Source organism: Pristiophorus japonicus, chromosome 16 (assembly GCF_044704955.1).
Source record: "Pristiophorus japonicus isolate sPriJap1 chromosome 16, sPriJap1.hap1, whole genome shotgun sequence".
NCBI classification, from domain to species: domain Eukaryota; kingdom Metazoa; phylum Chordata; class Chondrichthyes; family Pristiophoridae; genus Pristiophorus; species Pristiophorus japonicus.
The window spans coordinates 73,678,502-73,703,749 of NC_091992.1; the positions used below are offsets into that span (position 1 = coordinate 73,678,502).

General features: G+C 46.8%; 1 protein-coding gene across 3 annotated transcripts in view; it reads left to right on the forward strand.

Moving 5' to 3' along the window:
* The window catches only part of fads6 (fatty acid desaturase 6), a 43,555-nt gene extending 20,061 nt beyond the window's left edge, over positions 1 to 23,494 (forward strand). For 2 of the 3 annotated variants that reach the window (XM_070858155.1, XM_070858154.1), the window contains exons 4-6: positions 14,952 to 15,139; positions 18,757 to 18,936; positions 22,572 to 23,494. In XM_070858155.1, the coding sequence (XP_070714256.1) occupies positions 14,952 to 15,139; positions 18,757 to 18,936; positions 22,572 to 22,721 (518 nt within the window). In that variant the 3' untranslated portion in view covers positions 22,722 to 23,494. The remainder of the gene's footprint in view (positions 1 to 14,951; positions 15,140 to 18,756; positions 18,937 to 22,571) is intronic. The other variant, XM_070858156.1, reaches the window with a different exon arrangement.
* Positions 23,495 to 25,248: the final 1,754 nt, after the last annotated feature.

The following is a 25,248-nucleotide window of genomic DNA, read 5'->3' on the forward strand; positions in this document are numbered from 1 at the left end:
CAAGTTCAAGCTTTTTCTGTCGCAGTTGTGCACAAACTGCTTGCAATTGATCCTTTGTACTGATCAATTCTCGATCATGTTGGGAACGCATTATAATTTAATTCCGGTTTCGAATCTGGCCCATAACGGCTAGGGACCATCTAATACGCTCTTTATTTTTCATATGGGTCGTTTTTCCCCAGACCCTTTTAATCTCGTCCAAGGACCATTGTCCTTTGGAGGTTCCGTACTTTTGTTCGATCTTAATACAGGTTTTAGATAAGTTGAATTGTTGCTCTATGTATTCTTTCAACTGTTCGAGGATTTCATCTAGCGAACCTTCAGGTGGTGCTTGCCCACCTTTAACAGTTGTAGGCAATTCTTTGCTCTTATCTCCTGCTGCCATTTCTTTACTGGGGTCTCAAGTCGTAGGCTTTTAGCCGATCAATAGGTCGGTGATTAATTAACTAACACACCGCCGAAGTTTAGACGTCTATGGGACCTCGAGCCGACTACCAACCGGAGGGTTCGCAAACCGGAGGCTTTCGGAATCGCGTAGAAGGAGAGGCGAATTGAGACATTTGACCGAGGACTTTTTTTTTAAAAAGAGGTGTCCTTACCTCAATATGTAGGCCCGATGTCCAAAATTCAGTTTCTTTCCTCAGCGATCCTGTTAGCAGTGCCAAAATTGTTAGATCTCTTAATTTTAATGAAATACGAACTCCGATGGTAGTTTTAACTTTTTAATCTTGGCAGAGAGTAACAAGCTGCTGGCTGATTGCCAGTTTCTTTGTCTTACTGAAACCACATGGTCAAAATGGCTGTATTTATACATGGATCAATTTACAGAAAAGAACTCGCCTTCTTTGACCTTATTGGCTCACCACCCAAGGGTCCTAAAATATCAAGTTGATTGATGACTTAACGCAATGTGGCTGAAATGCATGGAGCATCTCTGACTTGTTGTCTGTGAATTTTCACAGCCTGTCTAAATGCAGCCTGTTTGAATTCTCTATCACAGTCTTTCTTGATATGTCAGTCCCGCCATCCCGGGAATCAGTCTGATGAACCTTCGCTGCACTCCCTCAATAGCAAGAATGTTCTTCCTCAAGTTAGGAGACCAAAACTGTACACAATACTCCAGGTGTGGCCTCACCAAGGCCCTGTACAACTGTAGCAACACCTCCCTGCCCCTGTACTCAAATCCCCTCGCTATGAAGGCCAACATGCCATTTGCTTTCTTAACCACCTGCTGTACCTGCATGCCAACCTTCAATGACTGATGTACCATGACACCCAGGTTTCGTTGCACTTCCCCTTTTCCTAATCTGTCACCATTCAGATAATAATCTGTCTCTCTCTTTTTACCACCAAAGTGGATAACCTCACATTTATCCATATTATACTTCATCTGCCATGCATTTGCCCACTCACCTAACCTATCCAAGTCACTCTGCAGCCTCATAGCATCCTCCTCGCAGCTCACACTGCCACCCAACTTAGTGTCATCCGCAAATTTGGAGATACTACATTTAATCCCCTCGTCTAAATCATTAATGTACAATGTAAACAGCTGGAGCCCCAGCACAGAACATTGCGGTACCCCACTAGTCACTGCCTGCCAATCTGAAAAGTCCCCATTTACTCCTCCTCTTTGCTTCCTGTCTGCCAACTAGTTCTCAATCCACGTCAGCACACTACCCCCAATCCCATGTGCTTTAACTTTGCACATTAATCTCTTGTGTGGGACCTTGTCGAAAGCCTTTTGAAAATCCAAATACACCACATAAACTGGTTCTCCCTTGTCCACTCTACTGGAAACATCCTCAAAAAATTCCAGAAGATTAGTCAAGCATGATTTCCCTTTCACAAATCCATGCTGACTTAGACCTATCATGTCACCTCGTTCCAAATGCGATGCTATGACATCCTTAATAATTGATTCCATCATTTTACCCACTACCGATGTCAGGCTGACCGGTCTATAATTCCCTGTTTTCTCTCTCCCTCCTTTCTTAAAAAGTGGGGTTACATTGGCTACCCTCCACTCCATGGGAACTTATCCAGAGTCTATGGAATGTTGGAAAATGACTGTCAATGCATCCGCTATTTCCAAGGTCACCTCCTTAAGTACTCTGGGATGCAGACCATCAGGCCCTGGGGATTTATCGGCCTTCAATCCCATCAATTTTCCCAACACAATTTCCCGACTAATAAGGATTTCCCTCAGTTCCTCCTTCTTACTAGACCCTCTGACCCCTTTTATATCCGGAAGGTTGTTTGTGTCCTCCTTAGCGAATACCGAACCAAAGTACTTGTTCAATTGGTCTGCCATTTCTTTGTTCCCCGTTATGACTTCCCCTGATTCTGACTGCAGGGGACCTACATTTGTCTTTACTAATCTTTTTCTCTTTACATATCTATAGAAGCTTTTGCAGTCCGTCTTAATGTTCCCTGCAAGCTTCCTCTCGTACTCTATTTTCTCTGCCCTAATCAAACCCTTTGTCCTCCTCTCCTGAGTTCTAAATTTCTCCCAGTCCCCGGGTTCGCTGCTATTTCTGGCCAATTTGTATGCCACTTCCTTGGCTTTAATACTATCCCTGATTTCCCTTGATAGCCACGGTTGAGCCACCTTTCCTTTTTTATTTTTATGCCAGACAGGGATGTACAATTGTTGTAGTTCATCCATGCGGTCTCTAAATGTCTGCCATTGCCCATCCACTGTCAACCCCTTAAATATCATTCGCCAATCTATCCTAGCCAATTCACGCCTCATACCTTCAAAGTTAGCCTTCTTTAAGTTCTGGACCATGGTCTCTGAATTAACTGTTTCATTCTCCATCCTAATGTAGAATTCCACCATATTATGGTCACTCTTCCCCAAGGGGCCTCGCACAACGAGATTGCTAATTAATCCTCTCTCATTACACAACACCCAGTCTAAGATGGCCTCCCCTCTAGTTGGTTCCTCGACATATTGGTCTAGAAAACCATCCCTTATGCACTCCAGGAAATCCTCCTCCACCGTATTACTTCCAGTTTGGTTAGCCCAATCTATATGCATATTGAAGTCACCCATGATAACTGCTGCACCTTTATTGCATGCACCCCTAATTTCCTGTTTGATGCCCTCCCCAACATCACTACTACTATTTGGAGGTCTGTACACAACTCCCACTAACGTTTTTTGCCCTTTGGTGTTCTGCAGCTCTACCCATATAGATTCCACCTCATCCAAGCTAATGTCCTTCCTAACTATTGCATTAATCTCCTCTTTAATCAGCAATGCTACACCACCTTCATTAATGGGGGTAGGGAAGGGGGATGGAGGGTAATGGGAGAGAGGGAAGGGGGATTGAGGATAATGGAGAGAGGGAAGGGGGATTGAGGGTAATGGAGAGAGGGAAGGGGGATGGAGGGTAATGGAGAGAGGGAAGGGGGATGGAGGGTAATGGAGAGACGGAAGGGGGATGGAGGGTAATGGAGGGAAGGGGGATGGAGGGTAATGGAGAGAGGGAAGGGGGATGGAGGGTAATGGAGAGAGGGAAGGGGGATCGAGGGTAAGGGAGAGAGGGAAGGGGATGGAGGGTAATGGAGAGAGGGAATGGGGATCGAGGGTAATGGGGTAGGGAAGGGGGATGGAGGGTAATGGAGGGAAGGGGGATGGAGGGTAATGGAGAGAGGGAAGGGGGATGGAGGGTAATGGAGAGAGGGAAGGGGGATGGAGGGTAATGGAGAGAGGGAAGGGGGATCGAGGGTAATTGGGTAGGGAAGGGGGATGTATGCAGGCTCCAAGGGCTGATTGATCTACTCCTACTCTTGTCTCTTGCTCTTATTTTTTATGTTCTTATGATAAAGTGGAAGATTTTAGAGAATTGCCTGTTTTTAGGTACAGAGGCGGGAAAATGGGGGCAGGAAATTAACATTGCTCAGGTTCAGGGCAGGAGTCCGTATCCCTGGGGCCGAGCTGCCTGTCTCTGCTGCATTTCCGGGCCATGGGAGCCTTCTGTCAAATTTATGCACTTTGGCAGAAATAATAGAAAAGCAAATTATAATTTAAATGGAGAAAAATTGCAAAGTGCTGCAGTACAGAGGGACCTGGGGGTCCTTGTGCATGATACACAAAAAGTTAGTATGCAGGTCCAGCAAGTGATCAGGAAGGCACATGGAATGTTGGCCTTTATTGCAAGGGGGATAGAGAAGTCCTGCTACAACTGTACAGGGTATTGGTGAGGCTACACCTGGAATACTGCATACAGTTTTGGTTTCTGTATTTAAGGAAGGATATACTTGCATTGGAGGCTGTTCAGAGAAGGTTCACTAGGTTGATTCTGGAGATGAGGGGGTTGGCTTATGAGGAAAGGTTGAGTAGGTTGAGCCTATACACATTGGAGTTCAGAAGAATAAGAGGTGATCTTATTGAAACATATAAGATAATGAGGGGGCTCGACAAGGTGGATGCAGAGAGGATATTTCCACTCATGGGAAAACTAAAACTAGGGGAGATAGTCTCAGAATAAGAGGCCACCCATTTAAAACTGAGATGAGGAGAATTTTTTTCTCTGAAGGTTGTAAATCTGTGGAATTCTCTGCCCCAGAGAGCTGTGGAGGCTGGGTCATTGAATATATTTAAGGTGGAGATAGACAGGTTTTTGAGCGATAAGGGGATAAAGGGTTATGGGGAGCGGGTGGGGAAGTGGAGCTGAGTCCATGATGAGATCAGCCATGATCGTATTGAATGGCGGAGCAGGTTCGAGGGGCCGTATGACCTACTCCTGTTCCTATTTCTCCTCTCTGCCTCCCTCCCCTCTGCTTTGATGCTGTTGCCAATTCCCACCTCCTCTGGATCCATCATTTGCTTCATAGCGACAGAAAAGCATGATTAACAGGAAGTATGGAGAGGAAGTGCATGTCCTATACAATAGTACGTATATATAGTGTCAGCTGTGGGAGGGGCTAGGAGTGAGCAGGTGCTGCTGATTACTGCAGGAGTTGGAGTGAGTTTGTAGAATGTTGGTGGTGGGTTTCTGGGTTCTTATTTTTTCAAATTTTAGGGCCTTTTTGGCCCATAAACATCAGTCAGATGCTGCTGAGGGGCCTGGAGTGCCGGGCCCCTCAGAGGACAATGTTCCCAGTGTGAATTTAATCAGGGGAGGGAATGTCTTGAGAAGGGAGAATAAAAGGCCCAAAGATTTGAGCTGGGACCCCAGGAGGTTTGGAAAAAGGCAGTGGTTCACTGCCAGGATAAGGAGATGCGAGTTTGGGATATTATCCAGGCAGTACATGAGGACTGCGGTGAGGGAAGTTGCTTTGCTTGCCGACCAAAGCCAAATGTTGGATTCGAAGTGACGGTCAGTGGCTGAGAGGAGGTGGAAAGACTTTTACTGAGCCTGAAGTTTGGTGAGAAGGACTTGGATGTATCTTTGCTGTATTCCGAAGAGGTGGTAGTTTCAAACATAGAAAATAGGTGCAGGAGTAGGCCATTCGGCCCTTCGAGCCTGCACCGCCATTCAATAAGATCATGGCTGATCATTCCCTCAGTACCCCTTTCCTGCTTTCTCTCCATACCCCTTGATCCCCTTAGCCATAAGGGCCATATCTAACTCCCTCTTGAATATATCCAATGAACTGGCATCAACAACTCTCTGCGGCTGGGAATTCCACAAGTTAACAACTCTCTGAGTGAAGAGGTTTCTCCTCATCTCAGTCCTAAATGGTCGACCCCTTATCCTAAGACTATGTCCCCTTGTTCTGAACTTCCCCAACATCGGGAACATTCTTCCCGCATCTAACCTGTCCAGTCCCGTCAGAATCTTATATGTTTATATGAGATCCCATCTCATCCTTCTAAACTCCAGTGAATAAAGGCCCAGTTGATCCAGTCTCTCCTCATATGACAGTCCAGCCATCCCTGGAATTAGTCTGGTGAACCTTCGCTGCACTCCCTCAATAGCAAGAACGTCCTTCCTCATATTAGGAGACCAAAACTGAACGCAATATTCCAGGTGAGGCCTCACTATGGCCCTGTACAACTGCAGTAAGATCGCCCTGCTCCTATACTCAAATCCACTAGCTATGAAGGCCAACAGACCATTTGCCTTCTTCACCGCCTGTTGTACCTGCATGCCAACCTTCAATGACTGATGAACCATGACACCCAGGTCTCGTTGCATCTCCCCTTTTCCTAATCTGCCGCCATTCAGATAATATTCTGCCTTCGTGTTTTTGGCCCCAAAATGGATAACCTCACATTTATCCACATTATACTGCATCTGCCATGCATTTGCCCACTCACCTAACCTGTCCAAGTCACCCTGCAGCCTCTTAGCGTCCCCCTCACAGCTCACACCGCCACCCAGTTTAGTGTCATCTGCAAAACTTGGAAATATTACACTCAATTCCTTCATCCAAATCGTTAATGTATATTGTAAAGAGCTGGGGTCCCAGCACTGAGCCCTGCGGCACTCCACTAGTCACTGCCTGCCATTCTGAAAAGGACCCGTTTATCCCGACTCTCTGTTTCCTGTCTGCCAACCTGTTCTCTATCCACGTCAGTACATTACCCCCAATACCATGCGCTTTGACTTTGTACACCAATCTCTTGGGCGGGACCTTGTCAAAAGCCTTTTGAAAGTCCAAATACACCACATCTACTGGTTCTCCCTTGTCCACTCTGCTAGTTACATCCTCAAAAAATTCCAGAAGATTTGTCAAGCATGATTTCCCTTTCATAAATCCATGCTGACTTGGACCGATCCTGTCACTGCTTTCCAAATGCACTGCTATTTCATCCTTAGTGATTGATTCCAACATTTCCCCCACTACTGATGTCAGGCTAACCGGTCTATAATTACCCATTTTCTCTCTCCCTCCTTTTTTAAAAAGTGGTGTTACATTAGCTACCCTCCAGTCCATAGGAACTGATCCAGAGTCGATAGACTGTTGGAAAATGATCACCAATGCATCCACTATTTCTAGGGCCACTTACTGAAGTACTCTGGGATGCAGACTATCAGGCCCCGGGGATTTATCAGCCTTCAATCCCATCAATTTTCCTAACACAATTTTCCGCCTAATAAGGATATCCTTCAGTTCCTCCTTTTCACTAGACCCACTGTCCCCTAGTATATTCGGAAGGTTATTTGTGTCTTCCTTCGTGAAGACAGAATTGAAGTATTTGTTCAATTGGTCTGCCATTTCTTTGTTCCCCATTATAAATTCACCTGAATCCGACTGCAAGAGACCTATATTTGTCTTCACTAATCTTTTTCTCTTCACATATTTATGGAAGCTTTTGCAGTCAGTTTTTATGTTCCCTGCAAGCTTCCTCTTTTACTCTATTTTCCTCCTCTTAATTAAACCCTTAGTCCTCCTCTGTTGAATTCTAAATTTCTCCCAATTCTCAGGTTTGTTACTTTTTCTAGCCAATTTATATGCCTCTTTCTTGGTTTTAACACTATCCTTAATTTCCCTTGTTAGCCATGGTTGAGCCACCTTCTCCGTTTTATTTTTACTCCAGACAGGGATGTACAATTACTGAAGTTCATCCATGTGATCTTTAAATGTTTGTCATTGCCTATCCACCGTCAACCCTTTAAGTATCACTCGCTAGTCTATTCTAGCCAATTCACGCCTCATACCGTCGAAGTTACCTTTCCTTAAGTTCAGGACCCGAGTTTCTGAATTAACTGTGTCACTCTCCATCTTAATAAAGAATTCTACCATATTATGGTCACTCTTCCCCAACAAGATTGCTAATTAGTCCCTTCTCATTACACATCACCCAGTCTAGGATGGCCAGTTCTCTAGTTGGTTCCTCGACATATTGGTCTAGAAAACCATCCCTAATACACTCCAGGAAATCCTCCTCCACCGCATTACTACCAGTTTGGTTAGCCCAATCAATATGTAGATTGAAGTAGCCCATGATAACTGCTGTACCTTTATTGCACACATCCCTTATTTCTTGTTTGATGCTGTCCCCAACCTCACTACTATTGTTTGGTGGTCTGTACACAACTCCCACTAATGTTTTCTGCCCTTTGGTATTCCGCAGCTCCACCCATACCGATTCCACATCATCCAGGCTAATGTCCCTCCTTACTATTGCATTAATTTCCTCTTTAACCAGTAACGCCACCCCGCCTCCTTTTCCTCTTTGCTATCCTTCCTAAATGTTGACTAGCCCTGGATGTTGAGTTCCCAGCCTTGGTCACCATGGAGCCATGTCTCCATGATGCCAATTACATCATAATGCTGGTTTATGTTGAGGACGATGTGCTGATAAAAAATTTGGAGTCGTGGGACATTAAACTTTATTCAGTAATAAAGAGGAGATACTATCCTGGAATGCGGGTAGCCGATGGAACCCATTATGTAGCAGTGTGTTCCCAGAGGGGGTGAAGTCATTACCCTACAGTGTGAAATTCGAGACAATGGAAGGAGTGCAGTACTTCCGGGTTCTGCATGTTAACCAGGTGAAGGTTTGCTATTGCTGTCTTGGACACGACCATTTAGTAAGAAGCTGTCCAGACCTGTACTGTTATAACCATGAGTTTTTTCGGTGGTTATTCACAGAAGTGGCAGAGGCGGAAAACCCTTGTATAGTGGGGAATTTAATGTATTTTTATCTCAGATGGACATTTCAGCCCAGGTGACCTTTAAGGATGATAACTCCAGAGAGATGATTGTAAAAAGGAGGACAAATTTAAATTTGAAAGATTTATGGGGGGATCGGAACCCCATAAAAAGGGAGTTCTCCAGAAGAGGTTGTGTGAGTGATGTTTTAAGACCGAGCCGAATAGATTTTGTGTTAATGTGGGAAGGGTTAAGTTCTGAGGTGATGGAGATTTATTATAAAAAAATATTTTTTAGTGACCACTCAGCTTTGGTTCTTAAAATTAGGAACAGCAGAGATAAGAACGGTCCAGGGGTGTGAATTTTAAACAATCAGTACCTGAAAGAAATTGCTTTTAAAAATGAATTTTAAATATAATAAAGAATGTTCGGAAGGAACCTTTATTTTTGAAAGAAAAGAGTTTGGTGGGACAATTTCAAATATGAGGTAAAAACATTTTTGGTTCGTTATGGGAAAGAGAGAGCAACAGCTAACCAACGTCAAGAAGAGAATATAAACAGAAGGTTTACAGATATCTGTAAAGCAGTTGACGGAGGGGATAAGGGAGCAGAGACTAAGTGGAAGGTTTTAAAGGAAGAGTGGGAATTATTGCAAGCTGAAAAATGCAAAGGGGCCATTCTCCATGCAAAGGCTAAAGATGCATTGGAGGGAGAAAATGCACTTGATATTTTCTAGAGCAAGAGAAATTGCGACAAAGGTTATCATTAATTGGAGAGTTGAAGGTTGTGGAAAGGATCATTAATGAAAGTGGGGAGATTATGGAGACAGCTAGTAGCTTTTATCAAAAGTTATATGCAAAAGAAGACATTTCCAATGGCGATGGAGAAGGTTAGTGCTTTTATTGAAGAGGGTTTAAAGGGGAATGAGATAAGCATGTGTGACAAAGAAGTAGGATTAGCGGAAATAAAAGTAGCAATAAGTGGAATGAAGGGGGACGGGGGGAAGCCCAGAGTCTGATGGACTAAGTGCAGAATTTTATAAAGAATTTTAAAAGATTTTAAGTCCATTGGTTTTGGAGGTTTTTAAGGAGATTAAAACTGAGGGAAGCTTGGCCTCATCGATGAGGAGAGGTATCATAAGCTTAGCTTATAAAAATAAAGAGGATATAAGGGATCTGAAGGATTGGAGGCCCATCACATTATTAAGTGTGGATTATAAGATCTTGGCGAGGGTTATGGCAAATCGTATGAAGGAGGTGATGCCGGAGATATTTTCGCCCTCTCAGTCCTATGGAGTTATAGGCCAGGACATCGCTGACTCTGGTCTCAATCCGAGATGCGATAGAACTCATGGAAGAGAGTGGGAGGGAAGCTTATGTGCTAAAGATGGATCAAGAGAAAGCCTTTGATAGAGTCTCTCATGAGTTTTTATTGATGGTTTTGGAAGCATTTGGTTTGGGGAAAAATGTCATTGAGTGGTTAAAGATTTTTTGTTCAAACACATTTAGCTGTGTTAAATGTAATGGTTTTTTATCTAAGTATTTTTCAATACAGAGATCAGTGAGACAGGGTTGTCCCCTGTCCCCAGTGTTGTACACTTTGGTAAAGAACCATTAGGTTACATGATGCAAAAGGAACAGGGCGTAGTTGGGATAGTGGTTCCCAGTTCCGGGCGGGTGTCGGTGATACACCAATGTGCAAATGGGGAGGATAGACGCACCAACGTCAGTGTTCTCGCCCAGGCCAACATCCCCAGCATTGAAGCACTGACCACACTCGATCAGCTCCGCTGGGCAGGCCACATCGTCCACATGCCCGACACGAGACTCCCAAAGCAAGCGCTCTACTCGGAACTCCTACACGGCAAACGAGCCCCGGATTGGCAGAGGAAACATTACAAGGACACCCTCAAAGCCTCTCTGATAAAATACAACATCCCCACTGGCATCTGGGAGTCCCTGGCCCAAGACCGCCCTAAATGGAGGAAGAGCATCCTGGAGGGCGCCGAGCACCTCGAGTCTCATCGCCGAGAACATGCAGAAATCAAGCGCAGGCAGTGGAAGGAGCGTGCGGCAAACCAGTTCCACCCACCCCTTCCCTCAGCCACTGTCTGTCCCACCGATGACAGAGACTGTAATTCCCGTATTGGACTGTACAGTCACTTGTTTTAGAGTAGAAGCAAGTCTTCCTCGACTCTGAGGGGCTGCCTATGATGATGAATATGCAGATAACACGACCTTAACGTTAAGAGATGGGGAGTCAGTGAGGAAAGCTGTGGGAGTAGGTGGAGGAGTATTGTAGAGCTTCAGGAGCCAGAGTAAATTATAGTACGTCCCAATACCTGGTTGTGGGAAGGAGTAGGGGGAGTGGTTGGAGGAAAGCCCTTTTAAGGTGGTGGAGGTTTTAGAAGTTCTGGGAGTGCATATGGGATGCAAGAAGGATAGGGATGAAGTGGATCGAATAAATTGGGAACCGAAGATTATGAAAATTAAAAAGATTTTGTGAAGATGGGAAAGAAGGTGGTTGAAAGTGTAAGGAAGAGCGACAATAGTGGCAGCTCTCCTGCTATCGAAACCATGGTACTTATTGACAGTGGAGGATATTCCTGAGTGGGCGGAAAAGTCTATCCGAGAGGCTTGTGTAAAGTTTTTATGGAAAGGGAAACCAGCCTTGGTTGTTTACAATACCATCATTAGACAGCGAAATCAGGGAGGACTCAATATCCCAGATATTGATTTGAAGAAAAAATCCTTTTGAATTAAATGGGTGAAGAGATTTCTTCAGTCAAATACAAGTTTTTGGAAGAGTTTCCAGCATTTTTTTAATTAAGTGGGATAGGAGGACAGGGAATATTTTATATGGAATACAACAATATGTTTTTGAAATCGATTAAACCTCTCCCTAGGTTTTATAAGGGGGTTGTAGACACTTGGGTCCAATTTTTAAAAGTGTGCAGTTTATGCCCAAAGGTGCTGAGGAATTTTTAGAACAGCCCTTATTTTTGAACAGGTGGATCAACATTGAAGGAGAGGTATTATTTAATCAAGCTTTTATAAAAGCTGGTATTATATATGTGAAAGGTGTATTATATGAGGTAATTCCAGGTTGGTTGCCGGAAGCGGTAGTGAGGGACATGGTTTAGGAGGAGGATTAGGAGGTAGAGGAAAAAGCAATTACGATCATGTATGAGAAGATTGTGAGGGCAATGCCACAGGATTGGATGGAAGAAATAAATACACAATTCTCCAAAGGAGGTGAAATGTGTCCCGCTTTTCCAAGCTTTCTGCTGGAGAAAGGGAAGGAGTTGGTTCAAGTTGACAACTGTAATACTCGAGATTTCTACGGGGTATTTAGAGAATGGAGATTTAAGACACCTGCTGGTCAGAAGTTTTAGCGGAGTATATACCCACAGCTGGACTTCAACAGGATTTGGAAGGAAGTGTGGGCGAATTTAAAATGTCCAGAATGGATTGAACTAGATTTCAAATTGGCTCATAACCGGATTTTTACCGTGATAGTCTTATGTAAGATTGGGCGAGTAGAGGTGGCAACTTGCCCAGTGTGTGGGACGCGGGATGAGACTCTGTCCCATTTGCTGGTGTTATCTCTGCAGTTAAAGGATTTTAAATACTATGTTCGACAGTTGTGTGAAGATTTCTTGCTGGGTGAGGACCGAAGAGCAAGGATGGGAATCCCGTGGGACTCGATTTTGAGATGGGGATTGCAGGAGAGTCTGCCTGAGTCTAGTGGAGCGGCAATTAATGTAATGTTCAGTTTGGCAAGATTTGTGATTGTGCAAAGAAACAATGCTCTGTTTTTTTAAGGGGAGGAGAATAAACCGAGAAGAATATTTTAAATATAAACTAAAAGATCATTATATGGCTCTGTGGATGTTTTATTCAGAAAAGAATTTAAAGATAGTATTTTATGATCAATTTGTAAAGTACAATAGATTATTATATGTTACAAGCAACAAATTAAACTTCAGATTTTGATGTTACTATGTGTTGGAGGAACGGCTGTGCAGAGGGGCGGAATGGATTTGTCTGATACAATGGAACGATCACAATGTTGTAAATGTTCTTAATGTTCAATAAATATTATTTTTTTTAAATGGGCAGCACACTTGCCTCTGAGTCAGAAGGTTGTGGGTTCAAGTCCCACTCCAGAGACTTGAGCACAGAAATCCAGGCTGACACTCCAGTGCAGTGCTGAGGGAGCGCTGCACTGTCGGAGGTGCCGTCTTTTGGAAGAGACGTAAAAGATCGCACGGCTGTTTCAATGAAGAGCAGGGGAGTTATCACTGGTCCCTCAACCAACATCACTAAAACAGATTATCTGGTCATTATCACGGTTGCTGTTTGTGGGAGCTTGCTGTGTGCAAATTGGCTGTTGCGTTTCCCACATTACAACAGTGACTGCATTCCAACAGTAATGGTATCGTCTGGGCAGTGTGGAGTTGTGGAGGGTTCAGTGTGGAGGGTTCAGTGTGGAGGTGTGGAGGGTTGAGTGCGGAGGGTTGAGTGTGGAGGTGTTGAGTGCGGAGGGTTGAGTGTGGAGATGTGGGGGTTGAGTGCGGAGGATTGAGTGTGGAGATGTGGAGGGTTGAGTGCAGAGGGTTGAGTGCGGAGGGTTGAGTGCAGAGATGCGGAGGGTTGAGTGCGGAGATGCGGAGGGTTGAGTGCGGAGGGTTGAGTGCGGAGGGTTGAGTGCGGAGGGTTGAGTGCGGAGATGTGGAGTGCGGAGGGTTGAGTGCGGAGGGTTGAGTGCGGAGGGTTGAGTGCGGAGGGTTGAGTGCGGAGGGTTGAGTGCGGCGATGTGGAGGGTTGAGTGCGGAGATGTGGAAGGTTGAGTGCAGAGAGTTGAGTGAGGAGATGTGGAGGGTTGAGTGCGGAGAATTGAGTGTGGAGATGTGGAGGGTTGAGTGCGGAGGGTTGAGTGTGGAGATGTGGAGGGTTGAGTGCGGAGGGTTGAGTGTGGAGGGATGAGTGTGGAGGTGTGGAGGATTGAGTGCGGAGGATTGAGTGCGGAGATGTGGAGGGTTGAGTGTGGAGGGTTGAGTGTGGAGAGTTGAGTGTGGAGGGTTGAGTTCGGAGAGTTGAGTGTGGAGATGTGGAGGATTGAGTGCGGAGGGTTGAGTGTGGAGATGTGGAGGGTTGAGTGCAGAGGGTTGAGTGTGGAGATGTGGAGGGTTGAATGCGGAGGGTTGAGTGCGGAGATGTGGAGGGTTGCGTGCGGAGGGTTGAGTGCGGAGAGTTGAGTGTGGAGATGTGGAGGGTTGAGTGCGGAGATGTGGAGGGTTGAGTGCGGAGATGTGGAGGGTTGAGTGCGGAGATGTGGAGGGTTGAGTATGGAGGGTTGAGTGTGGAGATGTGTAGGGTTGAGTGTGGAGGGTTGAGTGTGGAGGGTTGAGTGTGGAGATGTGGAGGGTTGCGTGTGGAGGGTTGAGTGTGGAGATGTGGAGGGTTGAGTGTGGAGATGTGGAGGATTGAGTGTGGAGATGCGGAGGGTTGAGTGCGGAGGGTTGAGTGCGGAGGGTTGAGTGCGGAGGGTTGAGTGCGGAGGGTTGAGTGCGGAGGGTTGAGTGTGGAGATGCGGAGGGTTGAGTGCGGAGGGTTGAGTGTGGAGGTGTTGAGTGCGGAGGGTTGAGTGTGGAGATGTGGGGGTTGAGTGCGGAGGATTGAGTGTGGAGATGCGGAGGGTTGAGTGCGGAGGGTTGAGTGCGGAGGGTTGAGTGCGGAGGGTTGAGTGCGGAGGGTTGAGTGCGGAGATGCGGAGGGTTGAGTGCGGAGATGCGGAGGGTTGAGTGCGGAGGGTTGAGTGCGGAGGGTTGAGTGCGGAGGGTTGAGTGCGGAGGGTTGAGTGCGGAGATGTGGAGGGTTGAGTGCGGAGATGTGGAGGGTTGAGTGTGGAGGGTTGAGTGTGGAGATGTGGAGGGTTGAGTGTGGAGATGCGGTGGGTTGAGTGTGGAGATGTGGAGGGTTGAGTGTGGAGGGTTGAGTGTGGAGATGTGGAGGGTTGAGTGTGGAGATGTGTAGGCTTGAGTGCGGAGGGTTGAGTGTGGAGATGTGGAGGGTTGGGTGCGGAGGGTTGAGTGTGGAGATGCGGAGGGTTGGGTGCGGAGAGTTGAGTGTGGAGGGTTGAGTGTGGAGATGTGGAGGGTTGAGTGTGGAGGGTTGAGTGTGGAGATGCGGAGGGTTGAGTGCGGAGGGTTGAGTGCGGAGGGTTGAGTGCGGAGGGTTGAGTGCGAAGAGTTGAGTGCGGAGGGTTGAGTGCGGAGATGTGGAGGGTTGAGTGTGGAGGGTTGAGTGTGGAGATGTGGAGGGTTGAGTGTGGAGTGTTGAGAATTCAGCGCTGATGCAAACTGAAGCCGATGTCATGAATTGTTTTGGCAGGATTGATTCAGGACCTGCCGGTGCTGACTGTGATCAGGACACTCTCCGCGATCACCCTGGGGATGTGGGCCCACTGCTGGCTCCTCATCCGTGTGTCGGGCTTCCAGTCTCTGCCCTCCGCCTTTCTCTGCATGATGCTGTACAAGGCCACATTCACCATTCCATACATACACATCAATATATTCCAGGTAGGCTGGGCGAGAAGGAATGTGTTGGTGCGATTGGCTTGGCAAGTGCAGCCTTCGTTTGGCAGGGAGTGTAGTTGCGACAGCTCCTGAGGCCTGCCCTATCTGTATTTTATCAATTGTTCACTGGTTAATGCTCGTCTGACCTCTACTCTCTCGTTCACCCCAAGCTGTAACTATCCCGTCCCACCCGCCCACAATCCTCGGCACTCATTAATTCACCCCCACTCTGAACTCGGCCTTTCCGCATTCCTGATAACTGGGCCCTCTCCCCTCGCTTGGATCGTCCCTTTCTCCAACAGTCGGCAACTTTATAACTTGGCCCCACCCAGTCACGGCTTGTCGGTTTATCGTATCTCAGTCACTCTCCAAGCAGTCCCGCACTGGCGCCTGGGCCCTTCGCCCGGGTTCGTCAATGTACGACAATATTCCCAGCTGCATCACGCTGCCTCTTAACATCCAGATCTCTGTCTCCAGCCAGGCAACGATAATTCTCGCACATGATCCTGTCTATTGTGATGCAGTAATTGTAAAACCAAGCTCACCTTTACCCACTTCGCAATTAATCCTTTGTAATTAAATCAATTTTGGGTCTTAGCTGAGAAGGACGGGGGGATGGCATTAACAGTGACACTGGTTGGTGGGGGTGCGGGGGGGGGGGGATTAACAGCGACACTGGTCGGGGGGGAATTAATAGCGACAATGGTTAAGGGGGGAATTAAAGGCGACACTGGGCGGGGGGGAAGGGATTAACAGCGACACTGGTCGGAGGGGGAATTAAAGGCAACAGTGGGCGGGGGTGAAGGGATTAACAGCGACACTGGTCGGAGGGGGAATTAAAGGCGACACTGGGCGGGGGTGAAGGGATTAACAGCGACACTGGTCGGGGCCTCTTCGTGTATCACTTTCTTTAGCGAGGAGATATTTGAGTGTGTCGGCGATGAGGAACATCTGAACAGGAGGAGGTCATTCAGTCCCTCTGGCTTGTTCTGTCATTCAATTAAACCATGGCTGATCTGTACCTCAATATTTACCCACCTTTGTTCCATATCCCTGGATAATCTTAACAAACTTAATCTATCAATCTCCGTCTTCAAAGTTTTCAACTGACCCCCAGTATCCACAGCCTTTTGGGGGAGAGAGTTCCAGATTCCTACTGCCCTTTGTGTGAAGAAGTGCTCCTGACATCACCCCTGAACGGCCTGGCTTGAATTTTAAGATTTTGACACGCCCACCAGTGGAAAGAGTTTCTCTCTATTTACCCTAACTCATCAGTCAAGCCTAGATTCACCCCCAATTAACTGTCCAGTGTCTAACTTTTTAGAACTCAGCAGAGGAGAACAAAGGGTTTGATTAGGGCAGGGAAAATGGAAAACGAGAAGAAGCTTGCAGGGAACATTAAGACGGATTGCAAAAGTTTCAATAGATATGTAAAGAGTAAAAGGTTAGTAAAGACAAACGTAGGTCCCCTGCAGTCAGAATCAGGGGAAGTCATAACGGGGAACAAAGAAATGGCAGACCAATTGAACAAGTACTTTGGTTCGTTATTCACTAAGGAGGACACAAACAACCTTCTGGATAAAAAAGGGATCAGAGGGTCTAGTGAGGAGGAGGAACTGAGGGAAATCCTTATTAGTCGGGAAATTGCGTTGGGGAAATTGATGGGATTGAAGGCCGATAAATCCCCAGGGCCTGATGGACTGCATCCCAGAGTACTTAAGGAGGTGGCCTTGGAAATAGCGGATGCATTGACAGTCATTTTCCAACATTCCATTGACTCTGGATCAGTTCCTATCGAGTGGAGGGTAGCCAATGTAACCCCACTTTTTAAAAAAGGAGGCAGAGAAAACAGGGAAATATAGACCGGTCAGCCTGACCTCAGTAGTGGGTAAAATGATGGAATCAATTATTAAGGATGTCATAGCAGTGCATTTGGAAAGAGGTGACATGATAGGTCCAAGTCAGCATGGATTTGTGAAAGGGAAATCATGCTTGACAAATCTTCTGGAATTTTGTGAGGATGTTTCCAGTAGAGTGGACAAGGGAGAACCAGTTGATGTGGTATATTTGGACTTTCAGAAGGCTTTCGACAAGGTCCCACACAAGAGATTAATGTGCAAAGTTAAAGCACGTAGTGTGCTGACATGGATTGAGAACTGGTTGTCAGACAGGAAACAAAGAGTAGGAGTAAATGGGTACTTTTCAGAATGGCAGGCAGTGACTAGTGGGGTACCGCAAGGTTCTGTGCTGGGGCCCCAGCTGTTTACACTGTACATTAATGATTTAGACGAGGGGATTAAATGTAGTATCTCCAAATTTGCGGATGACACTAAGTTAGGTGGCAGTGTGAGCTGCGAGGAGGATGCTATGAGGCTGCAGAATGACTTGGATAGGTTAGGTGAGTGGGCAAATGCATGGCAGATGAAGTTTAATGTGGATAAATGTGAGGTTATCCACTTTGGTGGTAAAAACAGAGAGACAGACTATTATCTGAATGGTGACAGATTAGGAAAAGGGGAGGTGCAACGAGACCCATGTGTCATGGTACATCAGTCATTGAAGGTTGGCATGCAGGTACAGCAGGCAGTTAAGAAAGCAAATGGCATGTTGGCCTTCATAGCGAGGGGATTTGTGTACAGGGGCAGGGAGGTGTTACTACAGTTGTACAGGGCCTTGGTGAGGCCACACCTGGAGTATTGTGTACAGTTTTGTTCTCCTAACTTGAGGAAGGACATTCTTGCTATTGAGGGAGTGCAGCGAAGGTTCACCAGACTGATTCCCGGGATGGCGGGACTGACCTATCAAGAAAGACTGGATCAACTGGGCTTGTATTCACTGGAGTTCAGAAGAATGAGAGGGGAACTCATAGAATCGTTTAAAATTCTGATGGGTTCAGACAGGTTAGATGCAGGAAGAATGTTCCCAATGTTGGGGAAGCCCAGAACCAGGGGTCACAGTCTAAGGATAAGGGGTAAGCCATTTAGGACCGAGATGAGGAGAAACTTCTTCACCCAGAGATTGGTGAACCTGTGGAATTCTCTACCACAGAAAGTTGTTGAGGCCAATTCACTAAATATATTCAAAAGGGAGTTAGATGAAGTCCTTACTACTAGGGGGATCAAGGGGTATGGCGAGAAAGCAGGAATGGGGTACTGAAGTTGCATGTTCAGCCATGAACTCATTGAATGGCGGTGCAGGCTAGAAGGGCCGAATGGCCTACTCCTGCACCTATTTTCTATGTTTCTAACCCAGGTAACCTCCAGTGTCTAACCCAGGTAACTCTCCAGGGTCTAACCCAGGTAACTCTCCAGGGTCTAACCCAGGTAACTGTCCAGGGTCTAACCCAGGTAAATGTCCAGTGTCTAACCCAGGTAACTATCCAGTGTCTAACCCAGGTAACTGTCCAGTGTCTAACCCAGATAACTCTCCAGTGTCTAACCCAGGTAACTCTCCAGTGTCTAACCCAGGTAAATATCCAGTGTCTAACCCAGGTAAATGTCCAGTGTTTAACCCAGGTAAATGTCCAATATCTAACCCAGGTAATTGTCCATTGTGCGACCGAATCCCAATTCGTGTCAGATTATAGGTTATTTAAGATATGTTTTGATTATTTTTCAAAGCACATTGGATTGGCGATGTTCTCTCCTACGAAGAAGCCAAAGAGAATCTACCAGATGGCCCATGGAGTGTTGAACCTGCCTCGGAACATGTTTTTCGATTGGTCCTTCGGGCACTCGTTCATCAACTGCCATGTGGAGCACCATTTGTTCCCCATGCTGACTGACCACATGTGTCTAAAGGTAGCTGTGATTGTAGAGTTAGGGTACTGGGAGATGGGCTGTGATTGGAGAGTTAGGGTACTGGGGGATGGGCTGTGATTGGAGAGTTAGGGTATTGGGGGATGGGCTGTGATTGGAGAGAAACATAGAAACATAGAAAATAGGTGCAGGAGTAGGCCATTCGGCCCTTCTAGCCTGCACCGCCATTCAATGAGTTCATGGCTGAACATTCAACTTCAGTACCCCATTCCTGCTTTCTCGCCATACCCCTTGATCCCCCTAGCAGTAAGGACCTCATCTAACTCCTTTTTGAATATATTTAGTGAATTGGCCTCAACAACTTTCTGTGGTAGAGAATTCCACAGGTTCACCACTCTCTGGGTGAAGAAGTTCCTCCGCATCTCGGTCCTAAATGGCTTACCCCTTATCCTTAGACTGTGACCCCTGGTTCTGGACTTCCCCAACATTGGGAACATTCTTCCTGCATCTAACCTGTCTAACCCCGTCAGAATTTTATATGTTTCTATGAGGTCCCCTCTCATTCTTCTGAACTCCAGTGAATACAAGCCCAGTTGATCCAGTCTTTCTTGATAGGTCAGTCCCGCCATCCCGGGAATCAGTCTGGTGAACCTTCGCTGCACTCCCTCAATAGCAAGAATGTCCTTCCTCAGGTTAGGAGACCAAAACTGTACACAATACTCCAGGTGTGGCCTCACCAATGCCCTGTACAACTGTAGCAACACCTCCCTGCCCCTGTACTCAAATCCCCTTGCTATGAAGGCCAACATGCCATTTGCTTTCTTAACCGCCTGCTGCACCTGCATGCCAACCTTCAATGACTGATGTACCATGACACCCAGGTCTCTTTGCACCTCCCCTTTTCCTAATCTGTCACCATTCAGATAATAGTCTGTCTCTCTGTTTTTACCACCAAAGTGGATAACCTCACATTTATCCACATTATACTTCATCTGCCATGCATTTGCCCACTCACCTAACCTATCCAAGTCGCTCTGCAGCCTCACAGCATCCTCCTCGCAGCTCACACTGCCACCCAACTTAGTGTCATCCGCAAATTTGGAGATACTACATTTAATCCCCTCATCTAAATCATTAATGTACAGTGTAAACAGCTGGGGCCCCAGCACAGAACCTTGCGGTACCCCACTAGTCACTGCCTGCCATTCTGAAAAGTACCCATTTACTCCTACTCTTTGCTTCCTGTCTGACAACCAGTTCTCAATCCATGTCAGCACACTACCCCCAATCCCATGTGCTCTAACTTTGCACATCAATCTCTTGTGTGGGACCTTGTCGAACGCCTTCTGAAAGTCCAAATATACCACATCAACTGGTTCTCCCTTATCCACTCTACTGGAAACATCCTCAAAAAATTCCAGAAGATTTGTCAAGCATGATTTCCCTTTCACAAATCCATGCTGACTTGGACCTATCATGTCACCTCTTTCCAAATGCACTGCTATGACATCCTTAATAATTGATTCCATCATTTTACCCACTACCGATGTCAGGCTGACCGGTCTATAATTCCCTGTTTTCTCTCTCCCTCCTTTTTTAAAAAGTGGGGTTACATTGGCTACCCTCCACTCGATAGGAACTGATCCAGAGTCAATGGAATGTTGGAAAATGACTGTCAACGCATCCACTATTTCCAAGGCCACCTCCTTAAGTACTCTGGGATGCAGTCCATCAGGCCCTGGGGATTTATCGGCCTTCAATCCCATCAATTTCCCCAACACAATTTCCCGGCTAATAAGGATTTCCCTCAGTTCCTCCTCCTTACTAGACCCCCCGACCCCTTTTATAACCGGAAGGTTGTTCGTGTCCTCCTTCGTGAATACCGAACCAAAGTACTTGTTCAATTGGTCCGCCATTTCTTTGTTCCCCGTTATGACTTCCCCTGATTCTGACTGCAGGGGACCTACGTTTGTCTTTACTAACCTTTTTCTCTTTACATATCTATAGAAACTTTTGCAATCCGTCTTAATGTTCCCTGCAAGCTTCTTCTCATACTCCATTTTCCCTGCCCTAATCAAACCCTTTGTCCTCCTCTGCTGAGTTCTAAATTTCTCCCAGTCCCCAGGTTCGCTGCTATTTCTGGCCAATTTGTATGCCACTTCCTTGGCTTTAATACTATCCCTGATTTCCCTTGATAGCCACGGTTGAGCCACCTTCCCTTTTTTATTTCTATGCCAGACAGGAATGTACAATTGTTGTAGTTCATCCATGCGGTCTCTAAATGTCTGCCATTGCCCATCCACAGTCAACCCCTTAAGTATCATTCGCCAATCCATCTCAGCCAATTCACGCCTCATACCTTCAAAGTTAGCCTTCTTTAAGTTCTGGACCATGGTCTCTGAATTAACTGTTTCATTCTCCATCCTAATGCAGAATTCCACCATATTATGGTCACTCTTCCCCAAGGGGCCTCGCACAACGAGATTGCTAATTAATCCTTTCTCATTACATAACACCCAGTCTAAGATGGCCTCCCCCCTAGTTGGTTCCTCGAAATATTGGTCTAAAAAACCATCCCTTATGCACTCCAGAAAATCCTCCTCCACCGTATTGCTTCCAGTTTGGTTAGCCCAATCTATGTGCATATTAAAGTCACCCATTATAACTGCTGCACCTTTATTGCACGCACCCCTAATTTCCTGTTTGATGCCCTCCCCAACATCACTACTACTGTTTGGAGGTCTGTACACAACTCCCACTAACGTTTTTTGCCCTTTGGTGTTCTGCAGCTCTACCCATATAGATTCCACATCATCCAAGCTAATGTCCTTCCTAACTATTGCCTTAATCTCCTCCTTAACCAGCAATGCTACCCCACCTCCTTTTCCTTTTATTCTATCCTTCCTGAATGTTGAATACCCCTGGATGTTGAGTTCCCAGCCCTGCTCATCCTGGAGCCACGTCTCCGTAATCCCAATCACATCATATTTGTTAACATCTATTTGCACAGTTAATTCATCCACCTTATTGCGGATACTCCTTGCATTAAGACACAAAGCCTTTAGGCTTGTTTTTTTAACACCCTCTGTCCTTTTAGAATTTTGCTGTACAATGGCCCTTTTTGTTCTTTGCCTTGGGTTTCTCTGCCCTCCACTTTTCCTCATCTCCTTTCTGTCTTTTGTTTTTGCCTCCTTTTTGTTTCCCTCTATCTCCCTGCATTGGTTCCCATCCCCCTGCCATATTATTTTAACTCCTCCCCAGAGAGTTAGGGTACTGGGGGATGGGCTGTGATTGGAGAGTTAGGGTACTGGGGGATGGGCTGTGATTGGAGAGTTAGGGTACTGGGGGATGGGCTGTGATTGGAGAGTTAGGGTACTGGGGGATGGGCTGTGATTGGAGAGTTAGGGTACTGGGGGATGGGCTGTGATTGGAGAGTTAGGGTACTGGGGGATGGGCTGTGATTGGAGAGTTAGGGTACTGGGAGAATGGGCTGTGATTGGAGAGTTATGGTACTGGGGGGATGGGCTGTGATTGGAGAGTTAGGGTACTGGGGGGATGTGCTGTGATTGGAGAGTTAGGGTACTGGGTGATTTCCGTGACCCTGACTGATCTAACAACAATAAAGGTAGATAATGATTTACCGATCTGTCTGAACCTTTTCTTTTTATCATTTGCAGGTGAAGCCTATTGTATCGAAGTATTTCAAACAACACAACATCCCTTACAATGAGGACACGTACCTCTCTCGTCTTCGCTTGTTCATTGACAAGTATGAGGAATTGATGGTGTATGCACCACAGCTAACAGAGTTAGTGGGCATTCAGTGAGAGGGCAATGGGCTGCCCCACAGTGCGGAGCCCTCTGAACACTGACCATCCACATTCACCTTCACAGATCGGTTACTGAGCGCTGCACACCTGTTTAAAGGGGAATCACACACCTGTTAAAGGGGAATCACACACCTGTTTAAAGGGGAAATCACACAAAAGTTTAAAGGGGTATCATACAAATGTTTAAAGGAGAATCACACACCTGTTTAAAGGGGTATCATATAAAGTTTAAAGGGGAATCACACACCTGTTTAAAGGGGAATCACACACCTGTTTAAAGGGGAATCACACAACTGTTTAAAGGGGAAATCACACATGTTTAAAGGGGAATCACATACATGTTTAAAGGGGAATCACACAACTGTTTAAAGGGAAATCACACAATTGTTTAAAGGGGAATCATACACCTGTTTAAAGGGGAAATCACAAACCTCCTTAAAGGGGAAATCACACACATGTTTAAAGGGGAAAACACAGCTATTTAAAGGGAAATCGCACACCTGTTTAAGCGTAATTACACAGACTGAGGCTCCAGTGCAGTGCTGAGGGAGCACTGCACTGTCGGAGGTGCCGTCTTTCGGATGAGACGTTAAACCGAGACCCCCATCTGGCCTTTTTCTTTTTTTTATTCATTCATAGGAGCTCGCTGTTGCATGGAGACTAACACTGCATTATGGTCTACATACTGAAAAAAATTGTAATTATCACCTTGCTGTTTAGTTACGCTTCATTGGTGCTTAATTTGTAAATAAACATGTTAATTAATTTAACCTGTAAAACTCTGGTCTTTGTTTGATAGTTCCGCCTTTGGGGTAGACTGGCGATTGGTGGGAATCCAATGTAATTTATTATAACCAGATTACCACAGCTCGGTTCATTGTGCAACCCGGGCCATGTTAACGCCAGTGAGAGCAGAACTCAAGGGTAACTGGTTGGCACTTTAAGAGCGAAATTGGAGAGGGAGAGATGGGGGGAGGGGGGAGATGGGGAGGGGGGGAGGGGGGAGATGGGGAGGGGGGGAGGGGGGAGATGGGGGGGTGGGAGATGGGGAGGGGAGGAGATGGGGAGGGGGGGAGAGATGGGGGAGGGGGGTGGGAGATGGGGAGGGGGGAGTGATGGGGAGGGGGGGAGATGGTGGGGTGGGATTGGAAGAACATAAGAACAAGAGCAGCCTGAGGAAAGAAAATTGTTCAGCAGTTCTCTTGTGATAACAGTTGTCATTTGATTTATAAATGTCTTGCTCCCTCTCCCATCCTGAAGCCACTAACTCTGGCTGGGGTATGGTGTGAGAGACTGGACTGTGGCTATTAGACTGTGACAGGCATCATTCTAGTGAGATTAGTCCTTAGCTATTGAGAACGGGCTTGCCCCAGGAGAGGAAAGTTCCCCCAATGTGGGGGCTGGGGGAGGGGAAGGGAAACAGGGACACTTAATCAGTTTTGAAAGAAAGAAAGAACTTACATTTATATAGCGCCTTTCACGATCTCGGGACATCCCAAGTACTTTTGGAGTGTAGTCACTGTTGCAATGTAGGAAACACAGCAGCCAGTTTGTGCACAGCAAGGTCCCACACACTGCAAGCTAGAGCGTGTCCTGCGTACTCCTTTCCCTAAAGTGTTCCCTCAGTGGCGATAGTTTGGGAGGTGCATGGCTACGGAGCTTCCCTGAGGACACCAGGTCGCGGTAGGTGATCTGGGCCTTGAGGGGCCGGTGATAGGCGGCAGCTTCTCGGCCTGTGCCCGGGGAGGCTGGGTTGGCCAGCGGTGTGGCCCAGCCAGGGGCACTGGTGGGGGAGCCAGTAACTTGCCCATGGAGCCAAGGCCACTCTCCTGGGACTGGGCCTCAGCAGCAGAATGGGGAGGGGCACGGGATACAGCAGGGAGTTGGGGGGTGGGGTGGGGAGGGGGAGGGTGGCCCTGAACTCAGAACTGGGGGAGGGGGAGGGATGGGGAAATTGGAGAGGGAGATGGGGAGGGTGGGAGATGGGGAGGGTGGGAGATGGGGAGGTGGGAGATGGGGGAGGGTAGGAGATGGGGGAGGGTGGGAGATGGGGAGGTGGGAGATGGGAGAAGGGGAGAGATGGGGGAGGGTGGGAGATGGGGAGGGTGGGAGATGGGGGAGATGGGAGAGGGTGGGAGATGGGAGAAGGTGAGAGATGGGGGAGGGTGGGAGATGGGGAGGGTGGGAAATGGGGGAGGTGGGAGATGGGGAGGTTGGAGATGGGGAGGTGGAAGATGAGGTAAGGTGAGAGATGCGGAGGGGGGAGATGGGGGGGTGGTTCTTGAAGGTGGAGCTGGGAGGACTCTTTGGGAGAAACAGGAGCAGGAGTAGACCATTTGGCCCCTCGAGCCTGCTCCGCTATTCAATAAGATCATGGCTGATCTCATCATGGACTCAGCTCCACTTCCCTGCCCACTCCCCATAACTCTTTATTCCCTTATCTCTCAAAAATCTGTCTATCTCCACCTTAAATATATTCAATGACCCAGCCTCCACAGCAGAGAATTCCACAGATTTACAACCC